This window comes from Corvus kubaryi, unplaced genomic scaffold (genome assembly GCF_017639235.1).
Source record: "Corvus kubaryi isolate FWS band 111438036 unplaced genomic scaffold, C.kubaryi_AGA036_p1.0 64805, whole genome shotgun sequence".
NCBI lineage: Eukaryota > Metazoa > Chordata > Aves > Passeriformes > Corvidae > Corvus > Corvus kubaryi.
Genome location: NW_024581521.1, coordinates 1 through 19,613, shown reverse-complemented (window position 1 = coordinate 19,613; position 19,613 = coordinate 1). Strand labels below are relative to the sequence as shown.

At 41.3% G+C, this 19,613-nt stretch overlaps 1 protein-coding gene across 2 annotated transcripts; it reads right to left on the bottom strand.

Moving 5' to 3' along the window:
- Nucleotides 1-2,794: 2,794 nt before the first annotated feature.
- Nucleotides 2,795-18,784, bottom strand: LOC121672634 (F-box/LRR-repeat protein 3). Of its 2 annotated transcripts, none has more exons than XM_042045368.1 (5): nt 18,601-18,784; nt 14,122-14,485; nt 11,988-12,110; nt 8,734-8,905; nt 2,795-3,900 (listed from the first exon to the last, which is right to left on the bottom strand). In XM_042045368.1, the coding sequence occupies exons 2-5, from the start codon at nt 14,482-14,484 to the stop codon at nt 3,257-3,259; spliced, it is 1,302 nt and encodes a 433-aa protein (XP_041901302.1). In that variant the 5' UTR covers nt 14,485; nt 18,601-18,784; the 3' UTR covers nt 2,795-3,256. The 2 variants fall into 2 exon arrangements, with proteins under 2 accessions (XP_041901302.1, XP_041901301.1); XM_042045367.1 differs by lacking the exon at nt 18,601-18,784 and adding an exon at nt 15,926-16,289.
- Nucleotides 18,785-19,613: the final 829 nt, after the last annotated feature.

Genomic DNA, 19,613 nt, shown 5'->3' with positions numbered 1-19,613 from the left:
GTGCACCTGATGATCTGTGACTGAAAATCACCTATTCACCTCAAACACTTAAGGACAGCCTCCTCCTGAAAGTCACACAGGGAGCAAAATCCCACCTCATTTCACTCACAGCCAGGTGGCACTAGCACTTGCCCAACAGAAGGAACCAGGGGACTGTCCAAACTGCCAGGCTCAAGGATAAGCCTGGCATTGTGTCACTGCCACTCAGTCTTTGCACACTTTGAATACACAACTTGTTCATCACTTTAGAGACTGCTTGGTTCTACTCCCTGCTCTTAACGCACATTGCACTTGAGGGCAAAAACACACAATCATTCTGTACTACCACAATTTCCAAGTCTGCACAGTGGTCTTGTGCAATACTGCTGCTTGGTGTTGTAAGCCACACTTCATCTCAGGAGGGCTCTCACACAAGGCAGATCCTGGCTCATCATCCATCAAGGTCAAACAGAGTGTGCTACTCCTGTTTCCCAAAGGGCCATGCAATGAAAATCACTGGTCTCTGCCTTCCCCCTCACAAACCCACCACATGCTCTGGATTAGGAGAGTTCCTGCCTTCAGTATTGTAACTTGTAACCACCTGGATCCACAGGTAAGATGTCACTGCACTCGTTAACCCCTACCCGAAACTGGACAACCAAGCCAACACTGAATTTTGTTCTGAAAATAGGAAAGAAAGGTGAACTCAGGGAAAAATGGTACAGCTGTGACACCCATGTTCATGCTTCTAGTGAACTTCGTGAGTCTCTGGTACTCTTTTTTATTTGTGCCGTGATTTTTATGTATTTACATTTGTTTCAACATGTAGAAGGCAAAGTAAGATGTACAGAATTTGCTAAAAAAGCACTTTATGCTTGCCTGGGAAGTTTATGTTATAGCTGGATTATTTGACCTAAGGATGCAGCAATTGATTCAATGTATAAAAACTGCTGACTTTCAATGGAAGAGAGACACAACTGCTTTCAAGCAGTTTTCTTGTGCTTGAACATCTTAATAACCACTATAATATGGTGCTGCATTCAGGAAGGACTTTTTGAGGTCTGTGCAACAACACAGACTTTTCTCAGAGCAGGCCAGTTACCTTGCCAGGGAAGCTGTTCTGCTACAACCAACCATGCCACCTTCAGCTCCTAATACATTCCTCACACCAGGGTCTGACACAGGCCTCTCTGTGAGCAGCAGAATGCTGGGTTTCAAAGATGTAAATTCCAGGAGTGGGCTCTGGTATTTAGGTTGTGCCTTGCTTTTCAGTTATTTCCACTACCAACATGTTGGTGACTCACCTTGCCAGCATCGGGTCACCTGCAGTCAAGGTCCAAAGAGGTTTTGGCTCCATTACTAATGTATTATTTCACATTAATTTAGTGAAAACTAAATCCTATTCCCCAGACTACAAGTGTTACTCCACCTTTCCCAAACCAGGCAGTTCTGAGAGTCAGGTTATAAAAAACACAGAACTTTTTTACTTTTACAGACTAAATATATTGACACCTTTTATACAAATAAAAGCAAATTATAGTATTACATTAATTTATCTAATACAAAAATCGTGTATTTCATAAAATGCAATTTTTAAATCAAAGCTCTACAGAAACATACAACTCCCCTATAAAGATGTCCAGTCCACTGAGCATTGCTTGCTCAAAATATAGTTATGAACTTTAATATGCTCATAAGTGTATTACACTAAATTATACATTTGGATAAACATGACTGAAATCAGAGATGAACAAAATCTACTTACTACCAGAAGGGGCTGTATAGCTCAACTGAGAAGCAGCCACCAGCTAAGTTCAACCCAGCCCACAGGGGCAGCTCTACCTTGCTGAGGGCTGACAACATCTCTCAAACATGCAGCTGTGTGGGCAACACTTCGGTGTTACCATCAGTAACCTCAAAGAGAAAATAACATAATTGTTAGCAGTAAAAAATGAAGTCACGAGCCACATCCAGATCACAGGCAATGCCTTGCCTACATCACTTACAAACTACAAACTTTCTTTAATAAAATTGATTTATCAAATGTTCAAAACAAATTTTTGCCTATTACTCTACTTCACCAAGTCTACTCCTTTTCGGTTTTTAAATATTATGAAATGACAGAACTAGCTGAATTAAAGGTATACAAAATTATTATCTATCAAACATCCACTTTATACATAAACATTTTTGAAACAGATTTACAGTATATAGTTAAGTTTATACAGCTTAAGCAACTGTTCCAATGTCATTTCTCTCAAACTGAAAGCAGCCAAAAGGTCTAAGGTTTTGTGAAAAGGTTCTTGGTCAACATTCAAATTTTACCTTTCTCATCTCACACTGCTCACACTCCTGTCATCAGAACAACATTGCAGGGTTCATTTCACAAACCATACATTATTCCATCTCACCATATGCTGCCAAACCAGTTAATGTGCAAGAAAAGCTCATTAACTCCAATGTGGTTTTAAATATAATGTATCTACATTTTTCCCCAGAATGCTTTCGCTTCCTGAGCTAGACATAAAATACCTTAAAACAGGTTTAGACACAGATCTGAGACCCCGTAAGCAAACTACATTAAAATGCATAGAGGGTGGAAAAAACCCCACAGCGCTTTTGGTAGCTCACACTACTGCTTGTTAGCGCTCTAAATACATTTTAGATGGATCTAATAATCTGTTGAATAACGTGTTAAACTTTCTACTTTAGTTGTCTAAACTGTTATTATTGTGTATTGCTCTTGCCTTTATGACTTACTTAACAGAATGTATGTATTTCACAGGCTACTAAATTCCCTATAATTGTCATCTTGTCATTGAGGTGACTGGATTTAGAAATGCTATGGTCTGCAACAAAAGCATGCAATTTTGGTGGGCTTTTGATTGGCTTTTTAAGATAAAATGTGGTTGTGTCCAATGCTACTATCTAAATCAAAGAAGGACAGCATATTACAACTGGTATTTTGCAAGTACATTTCAATATTTTAAATAATTTTTTTTCCAAAAATGTTTGAGGTCACTTTTAATGACAAAGAATAAATCTAAAACAGAAACCTGATTTTTGTTTGGATGAAAACAGGTTTTGGAGCTGTGAACTCTATTTTTGGTTCCGAAATTCCAGAACAATTTTTGAAAGAAAAATTAATTTTATAATCAAACCATTAATTAACTTGCAGTAAAATCTGTATTATTAAATAAGCTTATACAGGAAATTGCAATATGGTAATCTTGGGTTTAAGGTGCTACTCCATTCACCCTGGAGTCTTTTAAGGACTTTACCACGTGGGCATCATGTCTGGGAACCAGACTCTACCAAGATGCTTTGAAACTTCCCAATGAATCTGCTCTAAGCTGTACTTCTGATCAGGAATCAAAACTTCCTCCATAATAGAGAGCTGAGAGAGGCGACCGCCACACATCTTCACAAACTCAACAAAGGCACTGCAAGAGACTTCACATTCTCCGAGGCCCACGGCCGACAGGTACTTGCACCGCTCCGCAATGCAGATCAGCTCCTCGTCCAGCGGCCGTAATCCATTGGCACACACCACCAGTTCAACCAGCCGTGGACACGTCATCCCAACGCGGCCGAGCACGTCCTTGCTTACTGACCTCCCGAAGTAAAGGTGAGTGACAGGTATCTCATAACGAAAGAACGGATCAAACTCCTCCTCATACAAGAAAAAGTACATGACTAAATTGACTTTAGGAGAATGCTTGATGAAAGCGTCCCAGCTGCTCTTCTGAATGGTGTGGAACTGAGTCTGTCCAGGATTTTCACTGACAACATCAATGCGCAAGTGTTCTAACCTGACGTGCTTTTCAGAAGACAAAGCAAGCAGCAGCTCATCACTCAGCAGGTGGTAGTTCAGCGCCAGCTCACGCAAGCCATGGCACTGGTCAGCCACACAAAGGATACCTGGGAGAAGAGAACATTATGCAAGGGATTACACAAACAAAGGCACTGATGACTGAACAACAGGAGGGAATTTGTTTATGTGTGGCAGGAGGGTGCTACGGGCACCTATTTCAATGTGCAATCTAGACCTTAAATCAAAACCAAATCATACTGGAAACCTGACCATGAATCTTTTTCACAAGCATGACCTTGTGACTTCTTTGTAGCTACATGTAAGACAGATACACACAATGTGCCTACATCTCTATTTTGCTAGGGATCATAAAGAAGTTAAAAAATACATAAACAGAAGTGACAAATATATAAATAGCATATTCTGACTGTTCTGCCCTTTTCTAAGACCACATATAGTCAACCTTGTTTTTGTAAAAGGTCCTTACTCATGATAAAAGTATTTCCTTAGCCAGCTCTGGAAGAATTGCTGACTGCTCTGTGGCTGACAAAGCAACTGTGAATGAGATTTGTTATCTGAAGAAAGCAAAAATAAAATGAATGCTAGATTTTAATTCAATAGAGAGGCTGCTGCTGTCACTATTTGTTTTTTCTAGGAAAGTATTAATGCTTAAATTTGGAAAAGCTACAGCAAAAAAGAGGCAAAACACTAAAAATATGGAGCAGTAATTTCTAGAACAGCAAGTTTCAGACTCTCTATAATGATTCAATATAATTTGCTGCTCACAGAAGACAAAAACATCAAAAAGAGAATCCAGTTCAGTCTGCGGTTTCCATTCATACTATTTCTAGATACAAGAGATGGTATTATACTGGTAACAGTACTGAAAAAAATAAAAAGCACTAAGAAAAGCATACAGTCCTCTGCATTTCATGTGACCCAGAAAACTGCATGAAATGTGGGATACAGCCTTTCCATTAATAGAGGGGATAAGAAAATAGCATTTAACATACTGAGAAACCTGAGCTCAATACACTCTAGCTCTGAAGCAAGAGGAATACAGAAAACAGTATTTTAAGGTGCAGCTGTTAAACTTAAGAGAAGCCTACACTGAGCATAAAAACGCTTTCTTAAAAAAAAAAAAAAAAAAATCACTGCGAAAACATTGCATGAATCAGAAGGGCTACTATGATCACTCTCTAAGCAGACTCAGACATGCTGCTTCAGAATACCTAGGTCTGTTGATCTATAAAGTATTGTAGGCAGTTTCAAGATCCATATATATTTTCTCATCTCGACAAAGTTAGTTGTCCTGGCTGCCATCCTTCCACAAATCTTTGTTAACTTTAGGGGTCCATTATGGACCAGTGCAATGCAAAAGGGAAGAGCTGGGGTTCAATTTACTGTGATTTTTTTATGGGTCTAGAACTGGATATGCACAGTCTGTCAATGCAGTTATGCATCCTACATATAGAGCTGACAAGGAATACAGTGTAAATAGCTACTAAAGGACCTGCCTGGAGCCCATGTAGTTCACAGAACATCCCTAGGCACTGCCTACACCTTTGTGTCACTGAGAGGTAAATGGCTCTGCTCTCTGACCTTACTGCACAGATCCGCATCAAAAAAATCCCTGATCCATGATGTCCCTGATGCAGGCACACCTGACGCCACTCTGCTTCCCAACTCCCACTCCAAGAGAAGCAGCCCTCCTACCCCCATGTCACAGCAGAAACACCACCTCTACAGGAACACTTTCCATTCCCTCTATTCCAACACTTAGTATTTCAGAGGGCAAACAGCAAACAGAAGAATATTCAAGTAAGCTCACAAGGATTACAAACACATCACAGCCTTTGTTTCTCCAGCTCAAACTCAAATGTGCCTCTTTATCTTTGTACAGTAACTTAGAACAATTCACTGTTTGATATCAATCTTTTTCCTTTATCCCTGCGGTAGTGGAGTCTCTCTTGCACTACTTTCATTACTCTTTTCTGTCCTTCACTAAAAAATTTCTTGAGAACTGACCTAGTAATGAACATTCCTCCCTCCTCCAATCTGAAGACATTTTAACTGCATCTATAAGTAATTAGTTTTGCAACTCACAGCCCTTTTGGGTCAGTAAAGTTTTTCCACATCTATAGCAGCCTGCTAATTATAATATTCCCATTACAAAAAAAATCCAGGTCAATTTTCCTTCAAGATTCTCATTTTTGCAATCTGCCTGCTCTTGAAGCCAACTATCCACATACCGGCTTCTTTCTTTTGTTCCACCTGGTGGGTTGTCCCTGCCTGGACACCAAGTGCCCACCAAAGCCGTGTAATCACTTCCTCCCCCAGCTGGGCAGGGGAGAGAATAAAATTAAAAACTCGAAGAGTGAAGATAAAGGTGACAGGGAGAGATCACTCACCAATCATGGGTTAAACAGACTCAGCTTGGGGAAATCAATTTATTATCACTTAAATAAGAGTAGAGTAATGAGAAATAAAACTGAAACTTAACACACCTTCCTCTCACTCCTTTGTTCTTCCCAGGCTTAACTTCCTCATGATTTTCTCTACCTCCTTCCCTCCCAGCAGCACAGGGCGACACGGAATGGGGGCTATAGTCAGTTCTTCAGACACTGTCTCTGCCACTCCTTCCTCCTCAGGGGGAGACCCCTCCCACTCTTCCCCAGCTCTAGCATGGGGTCCCTCACATGGGAGCAGTCCCCCACGAACTTCTCCAGTGGGAGTCCTTCTCAGACTGCAGTTCTTCATAAACTGCTCCAGCGTGGGTCTCTTCCATGGCGTGCAGTCCTTCAGGACAGACTCCAATTCCTGTCATCAAAACTGCTCCAGCATGGGCTCCTCTCTCAAAAGGTGCTTTCAACAGACTCTTCCAGCATGGGCTTCCAACAGAGTCACAGCCTCCTTCAGCCATCCACCTGTTCCAGCCTGAGGTCCTCCACGGGCTGCAGGTGGATCTCTGCCCCACCGTGGCCCTCCATAGGCTGCAGGGGCACAGCAGCATCACCGTGGTCTGCACCAGGGGCTGCAGGGGAATCTCAGTTCTGGCACCTGGATCAGCTCCTGCCCCTCCTTCTTCACTGACCTTGGTGTCTGCAGAGTTGTTTCTCTCACGTATACTCGCTCCTACCTCCAGCTGCAATTGCTCTCCTGCAGTACCTTTCCCCCTTCTTCAATAGGTTATCCCAGAGGCGCTACCACTGTCACTGATGGGCTTGGCCTTGGCTCTGCTGGACATGGGGAAGCTTCTGGCAGTTTTCACAGAAGCCACTCCTGTGGCCCCCTCACTGCCCCACAAAACATTGCCATGCAAACCCAGCACATCCACTTTTTTCTCCATCTCAAGGCACACCTACACCTGAATTAAGCAATTAAACTCTCCTACTGTTAGCTTAGCACTCCCTGGTTTTGTTACTAACACATCTTATCCCAATCTATTAATCTCCACTCCATGAAGGACAATAGTAGTTGTGCTCCTTAAACAGGCACGACAATTTCTTACCCATTGTTCCTTAAATTAAAAACCATGCAAGATACATCAATCAGAACACACCCATGTCTCCTCCCAAATTATCAGTGCATGATGTTCCAATAAAGCCTTCTAGCAAGGATTATCCACAAACCAGCAAAGTCTGCTAGAGCTGACAAGTTACTCTTCAATCCATGTCCAAGGAAATTACTCTCTCTGCCTAGCTACAGATTACTGCTGAAGCCTTTTCCTCTTGACAGACACATTACAGCCCTCGTACTTCTCAGACACAAGGATTCTCAAAAAACAATTTTAAGTTGGAAAAGCCAGTCCCTCAAGCCAATTTAAACAATCCCCATCTATGATTAGAAAGCTTTGGAGGAGGCATTCCAGTTAATTCTGTGGACACTTTGCTGGACCAGGCTGCTGCAAAACATCAGTCCTACATTTTCAGGACTTCTTTATACAAAACCAAACACAAGGTTTTGTCTGAGACCTACACTTGCAAAAGGTATTAAGTTTGTTTTGTTTGTTATCACTACAATAACACACCCTCTGCAACAGTACTGCTTTCGCCTTTCCCCTTTTAGGAATCCTGCTGGTGAATCTGACAGACAATAAACCTAGCATTTACAGCTGCAATCTATTTGCATGAAAAGTTATGGCATTATGGTTTCTATAGTTTCTACTCATCCTCAGAAGAGGAATCATACTGGGTAGCCAGGATTTCATTTACAATTCCTCTTCCATTTCTCAGTGAAAAACTGTAAGTGTTAAGCTGATGTGCTGCGAATAAATCTTAAACTTGCTGTGCATTGCATAGGTCTACCATAAATGTTAATTCTGTGAACTTCAACAATCTTGAGTGATTTCTGATATGAGCTGGCTTCATTCTTGTTACAGACACACTTAAGAGTGTTAGAGAAATACATTTGCTGACAGTAGAAGTTTTGTATAGCTCAGTCTCTTCTCCCCTTTTTGATGCTGTCTGCAGTTATTCTCCAGCTATGACTTTTTTTCAGAATGACTAAACCAGCATCTTCCTAATCCATGGCATGCCAACAGTCAAAATCCACACATAACAAAATATGGAAAGAAACCTCATATTCCAAAAAAGTTTAATTATATTGGAATACTTAATCATTGCACAAATAGCGCACTATCAAGTCGATATATACTCATTAAGTTCCACACGAGGTTAACCACTTCCCCACAACAGACATGCACTATTTCATTATTAGCCCAGTAGTCACTGTGAAGTGGTAGGGTAGACAGATTGACCACCAGCTGAAATGACTTTATTCAGCCACAGTTGTCCATAATACCACAGTCATCTTCCCTCTGACACCATTTTTCCAGGGGTGTACTGATTTCAGACAGATTGTAATGCACACATTAAAAAGTCCAAACCAACCAACCAACAAATCCCAAATGAGCTAACCCCAAAACCACAGTAGCTTACCAGCTGGAGAAACATGAGGACAACTGCTCATTTTCAACAGTTTGAGCGTGTCACTGTTGTTCGCCACCAGAACCTTGAGAGATGGATCATCTACTGGTGTGTCATCAATCTTAAGTGAAGAGAGGGATTTGGAGTTCACAAACACCACTGTCAGTGCAGAAATAAAGTGAGACTGAAAAAAAAAAAGGAGGTTTATATGAAAGAGTATTATCTAAAAATCTCAATGGTCTTATACTGTACACAGCAGTCCTAGCTTTTACTTCTTGACAGCATTTGCTGAAAAAGCATTCTTTTGATACTGCATAATTAAAAAATAATATTAATACTGTCATTTGTGAGTAGAGGAAGTGTAATAATTTTTTGCTATCCGTTTATGAATTTGGCAAATCAGAACGTGTAACATTAGAAGTTAATCAAGACCCTGGACTATCCACTGCACAAATTTACTTCTACAGAAAGACCACAAGCAAAGGGGAAAGCCTAGAAGCCCTAATTTTGAAGAATTTTTTTTATGTTCTTTGAACAGATGAGGCAAGTCACACTCTAAAAGAAGCATCCTCTGGAAGAGGAATTCCCACATGGAAAATTGTGCTGCATTGGTGATATGCAAACATAGTCAGGAGTGTTTGTATCCAAAGCCAAATGACTGTACTGCCGGCCTACCACCCACACAAGAGTATTTCGGGTTTGGACGGATTTCTTGGAAAGCTAACTGGAGTGGTCCAAACAGAGCCAAGGAGCAGGAAATCAATTAATTACTGAATAAGCAGCATAGATAAGGTAGGACAAGTGCTCAGCATTTTTACTTAACCACTGAAACTTGTCAGTAAACACAGAGCCCAGGGAACCTGAACTTGAGAAACACAGACTAAGGAGCAGATACAGCAGTGACTGCAGAAACCACTGGTGGTATGAAGTGAGTAAGTAGTTCATCTTCATGATTTCTTACAAGACTGACCAAATACAAGACTTTAAAAAAGTATTTTCTCCATGCGCTACATTAAGTATCATAAAAAAAAAGACCTGCTACTTTGATTTCAAGCCTGTTTCATTCTGAGCCACAGGCACATATCCTGAACACAGTTACATGACAGAAGGTCTGACAACAGTATTTCTTCATTCTTAGGTAATATGTTTGTGTTTTTTGATAAAACTCCCACACAATTAGATTTAGAATAGGACTTATGCTTTCATGCTAACACAAACTTTCTAAGTCAGTTCATGCAAATGGAAACAGGAAGTTCAACTCAGAATCTTCATGCACTTTGGCTTTAGGGACCACTCCAACTATCCTGACAATATGCTGCTTATATACATATGTTATGTACAGAAGAAAAGATGCTTCAATATTATTTCAACTCTGTATTATGAGTGTTAGTACTGTGTTTTTATTCTATTTAGAAAATATTTCTAAAATTCTCTGTTTTATTATCTATTTAGAAAAAGAAGGCTGTTAAATAAAAAGGCAAAGAAAGTTAACCACACTCATTAAAAAAGGTAACTTGAAACTTCTAGTTTGAAGAGCTAATGGGAAACAGGCAATATTCCAACACGTAAAAGCTGGTCTTCTCAGTATTGCCACACCTGTAGCCTGTAGTATGATTCTTTAAAAGATTCTACTCATGTAGAATGTACTTAGCGGAAAGACAGGCAACACAACACTAAATATGAGCTACAGATTATTTACCACATGTCAGGTCACTTGAGAACAGAAGAGCACTGATGAAGATAATGCCAAGTAGTTCAGACTTCCTATACAGTCTGATAAAAATAAAAAACCCCACGGCCTCCCCCAAAAAATCCAAAACCACAGCAAAGTATTAACCATTTTCCAAATTAGTTCATCTTTGTCTGCTTCTCATCTAATGGACCTGTCACTAACAGCTTCCCACCAGAATTTAGTCATGGCCAAATTCAATTCTTTAGTTTCACTAGTTGTCCTTATGCCAGTGACAAAACCATTGAAGTTCTAAACACCAAAAGGCAAATTATCCTTAGAGCTAATTTTGGCTTATTTTGAATCTATTTTTTTAAAGGCCAAACGTGAACTTACTGAGAACAAAAAAGGAAGCCTATGCTTTATAAGCCTTGAAGCTGAATAAGAACATAGCACAAACAATTACTAAGCAGAGTAATTAGGGTCCTGTACAGTAAAGCTGAACAGGACCCTAATATGTCACTCCAGTGAAAACTAAGATCTAAAGCAGCATTCAGATTAATAAAGAAAACAGTAAGAAAGAGCTGAAAGGACAAAGTATTTTTAAAACACTGTGGACTGTTTTCACTACATTCAGGTTTTCTTATCATCACACTTCAAAGAGCATCAGAAAAGGAAAAAAAATCACAGCAAAACTAGTTAAATATCTGAAAAGCCTCTTTGAAAATTATGGATTAAAATTACATATTCAAGAGAGCTACATGATGTGGCAGTAACCACTGTCAAGGATAACAGCTGATAATCCTTCTGTAGCTAACCTTACATGTAGCCTACTTCCTTTCCCGGGGCTGTCTCTAGTTCCTCCTCGTCCTCACTGCCATCACCAGCAATGACATCACTGAGATCTAGCTAATAGCCTATTTGTATGTGACCCTTCACAACCACTCCACTCCTCCTTAGCAATAGTACACTTCTACCTCACTAGCAGGAATGCTTCTTTAGAAGCACATGTAAGAGGTTGTTGTCTTCCAGATTAAATGCCTTCTAACAAGATCAGATTTTTGGTAAACATGCAAGGTAAAAATCTTGACTAAAAATTTCAGAAATACAGTGCACTGCACCAAGGATGCTGATGCTTGATTGCATGACATGAAGCCCTGCAAATCATTATCCAATTTCTTTCTGAAGAGAGCTCATTGATCATGTAAGCCCTATGGCAAGCCCACACAGATAAAACTCTACCATTCATTTGATTGTAATTGTCTCCTAAACAAACCCCACAACACAATTACACAGACCTGAACTGTCTAGCCTCTTAACTTGCACCACACTGCTCAGCACTGCATTGAGGTCAATAGACAGGAGGACTTGAAAGAACAAGGTCAGGCCTATGTTCTCACATGATTCAGAGACTGAATGGAACTTTAGATACCCATCACAGTACATATCAGTTCCTCCCTTTATTAGAGACCAGACTACTAATAAACTTTTCTTTACCAAAGATTCATATTCCCACAATAGAACTTTCATAAAGTTATAGATGTACCGTATGAAACACTGCAATACTTTGACATAGAAAATATACATAATAAAATACCTTTGGTAAATCCATGAAGCTTGGCCGGGCAGTCGAAATTAGCCCAAGTGTTTTCAGAGAGCAATTCACAAGCTGTGATAAAATATCACAAGCTGCTTCTGCAGATTCCTTGCTACTGTCCACCTTAAAACAAAATGAATTTCATGTTCAGAAAGCACTGCAAATACACTTTTAACTTTTTTTTCCACTTTACCTTCTGAAATGGGATGTCAAAAAAACCCCCACAATGAAACACCTCATTGTGAATCCATCAATGTTATTCTTTATTCCCCCAAAAAGTATGCACCAAAAATCCAAGACAATTCGCTGTAAATTTACTACTCTTCTAACACTTAGGTAAAATACTGCATGGTGACAGGTCAACTTAACAGTTTGTTCCAAGATACTCATTCCACAAATAAGCAAGTGGAGGGTCCAGAGCCTATTCCAATTCCCCTTTACATTCCTCCTTATCAAAATGCAAGAATTCTATAAATCCCTTCCTATGTGCAAAAGCCACTTCTTTTTACAGTGGCTCAGTTCTTAAAATTGGCCCTTCACTGTTAAAACCACAACAAATACGCAATGGATACTCTCAAAAAAACAGACCAAACCAACACAAATCCCAAAACCTTCATTAGTCAGCTTGCTACCCAACCAAATCACTTAGTGTGTCTCCAGTGGACTTCCCCTGACACTTGGATGTGCTTTCTGAATAACCCCTTATGTACAGCAGCCATGACAGCTTTGCAAACCTACAGAGCAGTATAAAGCCTGATCACAGGGTAAAATTTAACTCCACCATAAGACACATGACCTTGGCAGCAACAGATTAAGTCCAACGAATGTTCATTTTCTGCTCAAACACAAGCTGAAAAACCTTGATTTTCAACAATCTCATCTTTCTTTGTCTACAGAAAACACCCCTCACGTTTTCAGCCTTTACAGAGGAGCGGTGAGTGTTACACCCACTTCCTCGTGTATTCTGCAGCACTGAAGAACAACTGAAGAAATGATGGATCACCCTATGAGCAAAGGGCACCCAAAATTCTTCAAAATCACACAGTGTACAGCCACCCAGACAGCAGATAAGACACTGGGAGGTCACTCCCTACAGCCCTAAGTTTTCTTTATTTGGATGCTGATAAAAGCCCTGCAAACCCTGTGATAACAGTTTGTAATCTGGTACTGCAAGCAAGCAGGCAGAGGTGACTCAGCTACTCACATGCTGATGATTCCAGCATTAAAACTGCCTGATCTCAGAAACAAGTATGTTGAACTTGCTGCAGAAGTCATTTTCTTTCCAAATTTCTCACATAGCTGATGCATATGCAGCCCCGAGATTCACAGCACCCTTCCAAAACACACTGACATGTAAGCCCACATTAAAGGTTTTCATCTGCTGAAAATAATTCCAGTGTTAACAGAACTAATTCTCATCAAATGGTATTTCTCACCCAGGCACAATCAGTCCATGCACCACCCTATGCAAATCCCACATACTTTTTCAGTCCCGTGCAACACAGTTGTGCTGACTACAGACAATCCCATACAATTTAATATTAAAACTGCTAGTTGCTGACTAGTAGTACTGAAATCACCCTCTGTGCATTGGATGTTTTCTAACCATGAATATTGGAGCCAAGTCCCTAGAGAATGTGAAATGGAGAAATTCTCAACTTATGTATCCTGACTGAACTTAATTCTGAGGCAGGAACCACACATGCAGTCGTATCAGAACTATTTCTGTCCACTTCATGAAGCAGAATTTTAAGCAGCTAAACTGCCACAAAAAAACCTCAAAAAATCAAAAAAGGCAAAACCAACCAAAAAACCCCCCCCAAAAAAACCCCAACAAAGGACCCACAAAAACAAACAAAAAACCCCAAACAAACGACACCACCAAACAAAAAAATTCCTATCTAACAGAAATAAGGCAATGAAAACATATGTTCAGTACTGTTATTCCAAGTTTCGGCCCTGAAAATACACCCAAACAAATTAATTGGGAGGTAACCTCCATGTCTACATGTCCATTTAGAAAAGCCATTTCTTCAGTATACTAAGCCTGAAAACAAGGCCACTTACACACTGACAGGTGCCCTATTCCTTTTAGAACAAAAGTTACTTTTAAAAAGCCTATAAAGTATGCTACCTTGAAGCTAACATACTGCAGGTGATTGGAATGCCTCTTTATTATTTGCTTGATTAGTTCAGGATGTGTAGTCCTCAGGTTAGATGTGGCTGGTTGATTCAGTTCAAACTCAAAGCACCTCCAGAGATCAGGCATATGAAACACTTGGTTCCAGCTCCTGCAGACCTGGGATGCATGAGCACGATCCAGAAGTGGCAAATACTGGAACACCTGCAGGATAATGTCTTGGAGCAGATTTGCCCAGTCAGGACTCTGCACAGCTATGGCTTTCTTCTCTACCACCTTGTGTCTCTTGGATTCCTTCTCAGTTGTGTCTTCAGATGCACTGCTGTTAGCCTCATTAGTTTTCCTTCCTCGTTTCATTCTACAGAAGTAATAAAAAAAAAAAAAATCTATTTATTTTGTAAACGTAACAGAGCTGAGAACAATATTAATAGAAAATTGTGGAGGTGAAAAAGGATATTTTCTGCAACAACACCCTGGCAGGTTTTTTTTTCCTGCCATATATAAAAGAAAAAAACCCAAGTAACAAACCAAAGCGGCAGTCCAGAAATAACATTATCATCTAAACTGATCTCTTTAATATTACTTCTTTAATCATTAACAGTGCCAACCCATTTATAACAGTCACTCTTCTTTCAGTGTTTCATTTGTGTGTTTGAGAACACTTTGAACCTGTTTTACTGTGTTGTTGATTATCACTCCACCGTTCTACTAACGGAAGGATAATCTTCTGAACAATTTTTTGAAAACTAACATAAATACTGTTGCCCCAATCCTATTTATTAGGAACAACACTTGAAACTGTGAAGATAAAAATCAGGCAAGGAAGTAAAGAATTACTGTGTGCAGGCACTGCATATTGCAGATGTTCTATCAGACCAAATAATTTTTTCTCACAGAGGAAGAATATTTTCTGGTTTAATTTATTTATAATACATTACTTTAATAGGCATCTGTTTTAAATCAGTATACTTGAAAATATATTTCATCAAGTCCATTGGTGTGCTTTTATTTTTCCAACTAACTAGTAAATAGGCATTACAGAAGACTTCCAGTAAGAGTCTGGAAGTTTCGACCCACAAAAAAAAAATTACAGAAGGGCCAGAAAACTTTCTTCAAAATTGTATTAAATTCTGCAAGTCTGAGCAAAAAGTTGTAGCATATACTTTTTCCATAATGATGTCACTTAACTTCTACATTGTTAGAGAGAAAAAAACCTCACCACTACATATATCTGAAATAAATTTAAGGCTTTGATCCAAACGTGTTCTTTTGTACATGCCATCTTAAAACTAAACTTGGCATCTGATCTTTTTTTTTTTTTTAAGCCTCAGTGTGATGCACATCATGTCCTAAAGGGCTGTGCTACCTCACACTACACTACAGTGTACTCAATTCTAGTCTCTAAAGAGCTCAGAGAATCCAGGGGTGGGGTGAGCCTGACACGTAAAGCACCTCCAGCCTCCCTGGTTTCTACAGGATAAACAAGGACTTCATACACAGCGAAATCATCCTGGTTTAACATTCAAGTACAATTACATGTCTAAGATTATCATATGCCCAGTCCTTCTGGCATCTGGAAGTTTCCCTGCTGTGTATTGCAACTAAGTTTGGAAGTACTTCTTAAAACAAAATGCAAGTTAAAAATTATACTGTTCATAATCCAATGCATCATAGATTATTTTCTCAAAGCCAGCACCTCCCTACCTACCTTTAAAAGACTTTAATCCTAGCTACTCACATGACAGAAGCAAGCTATCACTTAAGGACTAAAGCCACTCATAAGATGATGCAGACAAACCTGAACATACGGTTATGAAAGACTGATGAACAGAATTGGTCTCTTGGCTTTTTTCAACTCCTATTTTTACTCCCACTAGCACTTGGAGGCAAGCAGAGGATGACAACAGTACTGGGCAAATATCTCTACTTGCTTCCTGAGAACTATTTTCTGTGATTCAGTCCCGACTAGGGGACTATGTAAAACACAATTCCTGTGCTGGAACAATCTTTCCGCCAGAGACAGAGTTCTGCTGCTGAGAGAAAAAAAGCAAGAAAACTGAACAGTGACTCAGAACCATCTGCAACTAACAAAAATATAAAGGAACTGCATTTTTCAACTGTGAAAATGGAATTCAACTTAAAATTAATCAAGAATTAATTGGCAAATCCACTGCAACCCTGTCATGTTTCTGTTTGAGATAATAACTCAGCATAGTACAACAACAACATTTTTAATAGGCTAGTCTGAAATGCAACGTTCGTTTAAACTTTAGGCTAGACAGATATTCCAAACAACTAGGTTACAAGGAGCATTCACCACAGGCAAGCTATTAACTTCCCAAATTCAGGCTTGCCTGTTTGATGTCTAAGTCTTTCCAAAGCCATCGGTAAAATGTTAGACCTGGCTCTCCAAGTCTTCCTTTACAGAGATCCTGTCTCATCTTCTGCTAACAAGGCAGTAAACCTGCATAAATGTTCCAGTTAGGTGGCTACTTTTCTCATGCATTAAGGTAGAGTTTCAGGTCTTTTTCCCTCTTCTTTTGTCTCCCTTTCAGAGAAGACCAGGAGGGAGCTGCCAATGATAAAACTGTATTAATTTTTCTTCTGGAAAAAAGGCCTCTGGGATGTGCTGATAGGAGTGGACCAGGTCATCAACAGCTCCCCATCTGCACCTCTGAGCTAACTGGGATGAGCTCTAAGTAGCTAATATGTGCTGGTTACAGACCAAAACCCACTCCTGGAAGTTGTGGGATATTGTCCCACATTTTTATAAACAGACAATTTGAAAAAAAAAAAAGAGACAACACAGCCATCACTAGAGGCATAGTGATGATTTCTTCTTCCAAGAAAAGAAGATGTTACATATTCTAAATGCCATGACTTAAAGCAAGGGATGGAGAACAAACCACCATTTCCCAACAACTCTTTTTGCTACTGATATCCTGGACGCCCTTGTAATTAAAAAGACATTAAGTATAACCTTTCAAAAATATTTCCTTGGCAAACTTTTTCCAAACAGGAAAAAAGTGCCTAAGCTCAAGACTAAAAAATATTATTTTAAGAACTGCATTACTGTTTCGTCATCTAATTTCTAACCAATTTGTTCATCTAATTTTTGGCATCTTGCTTCAGAACTTAAAGTATCAGAATAGGTTTTTTTTAAAATGTAACCACTTTCAATCTCTTCACATGCCTAACAATAAAACAAATACAAAATTTAAAGAATGCATATTTGCCTACAGAAGTTTGCAGAGCCATCTGAAAAGATATTTATTTTAAAAAGTAAGGCCACTTAAGGGAGTAAACCTTTCTGCACATTTAACATAAAACCATGCAAATGCAATTAAGAGTTCAGTTCACTTTGCTTTACGTATCCAGTGATTTAAACATCCGACTATTTGAAATCCAAGGGCAACTTTTAAACAAGGAAGCCATGGATGCAAAATTTCATGCTAACAAATTACTGTAAGAGTAAAAGCTATTTTTCAACTGATGATTGCTTATCACTTCTTAGCAACGCATGAACCATCAATCTCGCTTTTAACTCTCTCTGGCATACGCCAGACACACACATATCACTGGTTTTCAAACTGCTGCTACGATTAACTTTGCTTTAGAAGCTAAGATCTTGGCAGAAAGGGAAAAAACAAAACAAAACAAAACAAAAAAACCCAAAAAGACCCAACTCTACTGATGCAGAGAGATGGGAGAAAGCCGGATGCCTGACTCCTTAAGATTTTCCAAGTAGATTTCTCCACCTATTATAACGACTTGTTTCTGAACTCCGCACCTGGGCGCAACCCACGCTATCTTGTTTGCAATAGTCATGTCCAACCCTAATCACACAGTTCAGTCACCGAGGAGGAGGAGGAGCAAAGCACGTGCTTAACATTGTTTTTATTGCCAAGTAAGGCGCAGCCAGAACACAACGGCAGTTAAAAAAAAAAAAAAAAAAACAAACCAAAAAAACCCACCAAAACCAAAGCAAACAAACCACAGCGCAGAGCTGTTTGCACCCTACTCATAACGCTTGACAGGAACCTGCCCAGCCCAGCTCGCTGTGCGTCACCCCCGCACAAAAGCTGCTCTAGGAATACCCGGAGTGCTCTAAAGGGGAGCACGGGCTGAACGAGGGGGCGACTCGGACACGAACCCAACCCCTCCCTGCCGCAAACAACCTGCTCCGCTGCACACAGCGAGGGTTTCGCCATTTATTACCGCTATCACGGGAACGCTGCGAGGCAGCGACCCCAAATACGACGGACTAGGATTTAAGGATCGCCCGCTACTCCCGGAGAAGGTTCCCTTCAGGATCGGCTCCTTCCGGCCCAGCCCCGGCCCGGGGCGCGGAGCTCCGACAGCCCCACAGGCCCCAAGCTCCGCCGCCCCCGCTGCTCGGACCCCGCTCCTGGGGCCTGGGACCCTGCGGATGGTCCCGCTGCGCCGCCACCCGCCCCCTTCCCGCCCCATCACCTGGCGGCTCCCTGCTACGCTTCGCATTAACCGGGGCTCGGGCCGCGCTGGCGCCTCCGCTCCGGCCACATCGGCTCTCTCCGCCAAAGCCGACCCCAGCGCCGCCTCCTCCGCCCGGCCGTTCGGTCCGTCCCGTCCCACCCGCGTCTCTGCTTCCCTCCTTCCCTGCCTCGCCCTCTGTTTACTTCCAGCGGCGGAAGCGACGCGGACCAGCCAAAATGGCGGCGGGCGGGCGGGCGGGGAGGTGGCGGCCCCGCCCCTCCCCTCAGGGCACCCCGCCCGCGGCGCCTCCGAGCGGGCGACGCCGCCAGCTCCTCCTCCCGCCCGCTCTGCGCCAGAGCTCGGTCCTGGGCGCTTCCTGCCTCGGAGTGGAAGGGCAAACGAAGTGTAGAGACGTGCTGGGGGTAATCCCAGATCAGGTCGGAAAAGACCTCAAAGATCATCGAGTCCAACCTATGACCGAACACCCCCGGGTCAGCTGCACCAGTGCCGCCTCAGTGCCGCCTCAGTGCCGCCTCCCGTCTCTCCTTAAAGGTCTCCAGGGATGGTGACTCCACCGCCTCCCTGGGCGGCCCATTCCAATATCTAATCACCATTTCCGTGAAGAAATTTCTCCTGATGTCCAACCTAAACCTCCCCTGGCGCAATTTATAACTATGTCGTCTTGTCCTGTCACTGGTTACCTGAGAGAAGATGCTGACCCCGACTTGGCTACAACCGCCTTTGAGGAGTTGTAGAGAGTGACAAAGTCCCCCCTAATCCTCCTTTTCTCCAGGCTAAACACCCCCAGCTCCCTCAGCTGTTCCTCATAGGACTTGTGTTCCAAACACTTCACCAGTTCCGCTGCCGTTCTCTGGACACGCTCCAGCCCCTCAATGTCTTTGTTGTAATGAGCAGCCCAGAACTGAACACAGCACTTGATGTGTGGCCTCACCAGTGCTGAGTACAGGGGCACAATCCCTGCCTTGGTCCTGCTGGCTGCACTACTGCTGATACAGGCCAGGATGCCATTG

Bases quoted from the DNA above. Each gene is read 5' to 3' on its own strand.
- LOC121672634 (XM_042045367.1), bottom strand. The intron at 12,111-14,121 runs GTAGCATACTTT...TTTTGTTTTAAG, and splicing joins TGCAGTATGTTAGCTTCAAG to GTGGACAGTAGCAAGGAATC. The intron at 3,901-8,733 runs GTAAGCTACTGT...CTCTTCTCCCAG, and splicing joins TCCTCATGTTTCTCCAGCTG to GTATCCTTTGTGTGGCTGAC.